The following is a 5825-nucleotide window of genomic DNA, read 5'->3' as shown; positions in this document are numbered from 1 at the left end:
AGAGAAGAAAAGAAGAGAAGAGGAGGAGAAGGAAGAGAAGAAGAGAGGAGGAGAAGGAGAAGAGGAGAGGAGAAGAGAAAAGGAGAAGAGAAAAGGAGAAGAGAAGAGGAATTTTAGCCGGCATTCACCCATAAAGTATGTCAAACACTCTCTGCCCTAAAACATGTTCTGAGCTGATAAGAACCCTAGTTACCTTCCTAGGAGGCCCTCGACTTTCATTCCCTTCCTCTCCCCCCTCTCCCTCTCTCTCTCCCTCTCTCTCTCTCCTCTCCCACCTCTCCCTCGCTCACTCCCTCTCTCTCTCTCTCCTCTCCCACCTCTCCCTCTCTCTCTCTCTCTCTCTCACCTCTCCCTCTCCCTTGCTCTCTCCCTCTCTCTCTCTCCTCTCCCACCTCTCCCTCCCTCGCTCTCTCTCTCTCTCTCTCTCTCTCCTCTCCCACCTCTCCCTTGCTCTCTCCCTCTCTCTCTCTCCTCTCCCACCTCTCCCTCGCTCTCTCCCTCTCTCTCTACTCTCCCACCTCTCCCTCGCTCTCTCCCTCTCTCTCTCTCTCTCCTCTCCCACCTCTCCCTCGCTCTCTCCCTCTCTCTCTCTCCTCTCCCACCTCTCCCTCGCTCTCTCCCTCTCTCTCTCTCCTCTCCCACCTCTCCCCCGCTCTCTCTTCTCTGCACTCATCCATCTTGAGAAATAGGAAATGACTGTTTGAAGCCCTACAGTCAGGCTCCGTGCTGAATCTCTAACTAGGAGCTCACTGAACTGACTGACTGACATAACTGAGCTGGAGTTGCAGGCTACATCACACACTACAGCAGTAGCATCAACCCGATACAACACCAGCCAACACCAGCCAGCCCCCTTCCCCCTTGTCCCTAACTCCTCAACATTTGCAGATCTATCCGAAGGGTCTGGGCAGGTATAAGCAGTATAGTGTTGGAGCTTCCACCATATTGCTTCCACCTTACAAGAGATTTGGGACGTGCTGAACCGGTCTCCTCTTCCCCCACAATAATCAGTCACCTGAGCTTAATATTAGACTAGTACAAGATGATTGGTGGAGACCATTGTAATATTATGACTTGTTGCTTGTGCTTCCTCGCATAGGCACAATCAATATGGGTGCCGGTCCATACATCACAGAGCATTGACATGAATGGCTTGAATGTTCATTCTAGTCATTCTATTTCTATGGTAGAGACTAGGTTTGCTATCACTAAGGTCACGTTATGCTCTCTCTATGGTTCAGCTTCCATACTTCAGGCCTGGTCTGTAAATGGATCTGATATGTTGTTGAGTTCCTATTGTTCTTCACAATGAGACATGGATGGCATAGCTATATATGTGCTATATCATACTGTAGTTATCTTTGTGTTGAATGATAGGTACAGCACCAACTCAACCTATACATTCAAACCTACTTATAAATGACATACTTAGTGAAATAGCTCCAAAGCGCTCATGATGATAATGTCATCATGATCGCACAGATTGCCTCTTCCAGTACAGTATGCTGTAGAAGTCAAACTGATCTGGGGCAGTATATATCAAGCATCTTGGAGAAGGAGTGCTGATCTAGAATCAGGTCCCTCCTGTTCATTGTATTCAATTTGATCTAAAAGGCTAAACTGATCCTAGATCAGCACTTCTTATCTGAGACATTTGCTACATATGGCTAACTAATTCCTCTGAGACTTTTGATACTCACAGCCTCAGAGATGTACTCAGGTATGGCTAACTAAATAATTTGAAGATTGCCAATGGTATATCAGTGAAAATGTTCTTTCTGGCTTAGAGTCAGAGAGAGCAATATGTCGGCTTATGGCCTCATGTTATACTAATTCCTTCCATGGTTGTCTCAAGTGTTTTGACCTTCAAAAGCACAGTTACAAGAAGGTTCCTTATCTTCCCATAGTATCATTCCAACTGTCCCATCATCATCATCATCATCATCATCATCATCATCACCACAGGATGTTGATTCCATCCCCAAAAATGTCCAACAGTTTCATGCATATCATTATGCTCTTCCATTGAACAACAAGACATAATCAAGTATGACAAGAGTGATAGCAAATAAAGTTAATCACATAAGACCATAAAACTCCTCTCAGTTTCTCTCCCCATCAGTCTCAGTCTCATTAAGCACATTCTCTACCACCCTGCAGGGGTCTACTCCAGTGTTTCTCAACCTTTCATACCAACCATTTTATTATCTTAGAGACCAGCAGGTTATGGTCTCTCTTGTGTCAGAGACTGACAAGCTATGGTCTTTACTCTGTGGGGGACTGCAAACATTAAGTCAGTCAATCATCTCACCGACCGAAAGTCCACATCTCACGGACCAGCGCCTGTCCATGGACCAGAAGTTGAGAAACACTACACAGGTCTACCTGGAGTTGCTGGTCTCTGCCAGTCTGTTGTTCATGATCCCCAGAGCGCCCACTCCTCCAGAGAACCCGTTATGTCTCGAGCCGCCGCACACCGTCCTGGGATAACCGTTAGCAGACTCTGATAACTGCTTCTGCATGAGGGCCAGTGAGACCTTATTCGAGGCCGTCAGGTCCTTCATTGAAATCATCTCTCCAGAGAGTCTGCGTCCTCCCCCCTCCGTGTCGCTGTCGCATGGTCCCGAATCCCCAGAGTCGGGCGGGCGTCTGATTCCGAAGCGGCCCTTACGGATTCTCGACCCGGGCCGGATGGCGTTGCGGCGTCCCAACGGGAAAGAGTTTGACCTGATGTTGCACCGCTGGCAGCACAGGTTCTGAAGCATCCAGTTGAGCACCTGAAGGAAGGAAGGAATCTGATGTTTAAAATACAGATATAGTTACAGATAGAGGTGGCTCAGCTAACTGAACACAACAATGCATCAAGGATTAAAAATACAATATTGTCGACAGACTTATTTCCATTGTGCTCGTTGTTCTACATCTACCTGTTTGATGACGATGGAGATGACGTTGAACAGAGAGTAGATGCAGCAGACGCCCATGAGGATGAACAGGCAGTTAGCCAGACGGTACAGTGGCTGGTACTCATAGTCCGCTCTCTGGCTTGATACTAGGTCCCCGAAGCCAATGGTGCTGACAGGGGAGGAGGTAGAGAAAATAGGGGGGGCGGAGTAGAATGAGGGAGAAGGAGGAGGAAGAGAGAAAGAAGGAAGATGAAGAGGAAGAGGAGGAGGTGAAGAAAAAAAATTAAAACAAGAATAACATTACTTTCTTGCCTTTTGTCTTTTTTCTACCCCAAGCCCCTTGAGACTAGGGCTGCAACATTCCTGTAACTTTCCACAAATTCCTCAGTTTTCCAGAAATCCAAATATGGGTCTGAGGATAGCTGAATATTTCCGGCTTATTCCCTCCTAATTGCAGGAATCCTTCAAATTGGATTTCTGGAAAACCAGGGAATTTTGAGAAAGTTGCCAGAATTATGCGACCCTACCCAAGAAACACAAATACACACACCCAGCGAGAGGTTGAAGAACAGGCCAGCCACAGTGCAGGGCCTTGCTCATGGGCACAGGATATGATATCATGGATACTCTAGGATGCCAGCATTTCTCTGAGACTCAAGATTCATACAGACAGCCTTCCAGCCGGTTGCTGGCTGGCCCACTTCTCCAACCTCTGACCTCCAGTAGGATACCTTACCTAAATGTGACGAAACAGAAGTAGAGTGAGTCCAGGTAGGCCCATCCCTCCACAGGGGTGTACATGGCTGAGGCGCAGCAGGAGATGATGATGGCAGACAGCCCCAGGATCAACATGACGTGGTAGACCGATGGCTTCCACCCCGGGAACGAACACGCCGAGAAGTCATGGCGGATACCGGGCGGGAGGAGGCCGGAGTTCCGGATACGCCGTTCCCTCACGGCCTTCATTACCACGGCCAGGAGGGTGATAATGCGTTCCAGGAAGAGGTTAAAGAACAAGATGGTGGCGGCGCAACCAAGGAGACCATAGAAGATCAGGAACACCTTCCCTGCCACCGTCACCGGGGTGGACATCCCGAAACCTACAGGGGAAGACAGAGAAAGATGAGATTAGATGGATGGATTGACTGATTCATTCCAGAAGATGAAACTACTAAAGGCTCCGAGGAAGGCGTCCAACACACCACAGCATTAGTATTTGTGTCTATTTGTCCGGCCCTAATAAACCTCGAAGATCCCTGCAGGCATCTGAATGCTCCATTTCTGCGGTAGACACCATTTACTGGCATGGGGTAAGATGTTTTTTAGGTTAGGCTCTACTCTATTAAAAGACTTTGGTGCAGTACCAGCATTTGACGAGTTCAATGAAGTGAGTGATATTTCACTATTTAAATATCTGGCAACGTCATTCAATTAGCATTCTACTCTACTAAAAACATACCTTCTCTGGAGAAGGTCATCAGTATTTGGGAGGCTGTGTGTGTAATGCAGTAATGAAGCTCAGCTCTGTAACTGACTGACATTTCTGCTGTTGATGCACGATCTGGCCCTTTGTTCTGTCTACTCATTTCCTGGTCAATTCAGGTCAGTGTGAAAGCTAAGTGGAGATGGTGACGAGAGAAGAGGATTAGCTGTCAAACATTCGTGGGGTGTGTGTGTGTGCGTGCGTGCGTGTGTGTGTGTGTGTGTGTGTGCAGCATGTGTTAAGTTATGCAGGAACAAGAACAGGAACATTCCTATCTTGGGAAGTGACAGGTCAGAGGTTAGAGACAGACTGCAGCTTACTCACGTACACACTCACGCACTCTACCTTTGAATTATGTGAATCAGTACATAACTGATTGGATAAGAGATTGGCTTGGTGTACTCAGTCAACCAATGAACAGAGAACAGGGAGATCAGCAAGTTTGTTTCTGGCATATCACATTTATGTAAGTATTCAGACCTTTTACTCAGTACTTTATTGAAGCAACTTTGGCAGTGATTACAGCCTCGAGTCTTCTTGGGTATGACGCTCCAATCTTGGCACACCTGTATTTGGGGAGTTTCTCACATTCTTCTCTGCAGATCCTCTTAAGCTCTGACAGGTTTTATGGGGAGCGTCACTGCACAGCTATTTTCAGGTTCCAGAAATGTTAGATCGGGTTCAAGTCCGGGCTCTGACTGGGCCACACAAACGACCTGAAGCCACTCCTACGTTGTCTTGACTGTGTGCTTAGGGTTGTTGTCCTGTTGGAAGGTGAACCTTGGCCCCAGTCTGTGGTTCGGAGCACTCTGGAGCAGGTTTTCATCAAGGATCCGTCTGTACGTTGCTCCGTTCGTCTTTCCCTTGATCCTGACTAATCTCCCAGTCCCTGCCTCCGAAAAACATTGACACAGCATGATGCTGCCACCACCATGCTTGACCCTAGGGATGGTGCCAGGTTTCCTCCAGACATGACGCTTGACATTCAGGCCAAAGAGTTCAATCTTGATTTCATCAGACCAGAGAATCTTGTTTCTCATAGTCTGACAGTCCTTTGGGATGTCATGTGCCTTTTACTGAGGATTGGCTTCCGTCTGGCCACTCTACCATAAAGGGCTAATTGTGGGAGTGCTGCAGAGATGGTTGTTCTTCTGGAAGGTTCCCCCATCTCCACAGAGGAACTCTGGAGCTCTGTCAGAGTGACCATCAGGTTCTTGGTCACCTCCCTGACTAAGGCCCTTCTCCCCCGATTGCTCAGTTTGACTGGGCGGCAAGCTCTAGGAAAAGTCTTGGTGGTTCCAAACCTCTTCCATTTAAGAATGATGGAGGCCACTGTGTTCTTGTGGACCTTAAATGCTGCAGAAATTTTCTGGTACCCTTTCCCAGATCTCTGCCTTGACACAATCCTGTCTCGGAGCTCTAATGACAATTCCTTT

At 47.6% G+C, this 5825-nt stretch overlaps 1 protein-coding gene across 1 annotated transcript; it reads right to left on the bottom strand.

Annotated features, from left to right (window-relative positions):
• Positions 1–605: 605 nt before the first annotated feature.
• LOC109870030 (potassium channel subfamily K member 12-like) lies at positions 606–4384 on the bottom strand. Its single transcript, XM_031804839.1, has 4 exons — positions 4366–4384; positions 3643–4006; positions 2928–3075; positions 606–2777 (listed from the first exon to the last, which is right to left on the bottom strand). Exons 1-4 carry the CDS (start codon positions 4382–4384, stop codon positions 2382–2384), a joined length of 927 nt encoding a protein of 308 aa, XP_031660699.1. The 3' UTR covers positions 606–2381.
• Positions 4385–5825: the final 1441 nt, after the last annotated feature.

This window comes from Oncorhynchus kisutch, linkage group LG25, assembly GCF_002021735.2.
Source record: "Oncorhynchus kisutch isolate 150728-3 linkage group LG25, Okis_V2, whole genome shotgun sequence".
Lineage (NCBI taxonomy): Eukaryota > Metazoa > Chordata > Actinopteri > Salmoniformes > Salmonidae > Oncorhynchus > Oncorhynchus kisutch.
The sequence above is the reverse complement of the archived record's forward strand: the minus strand, read 5'-3'. Positions and strand labels throughout refer to the sequence as shown.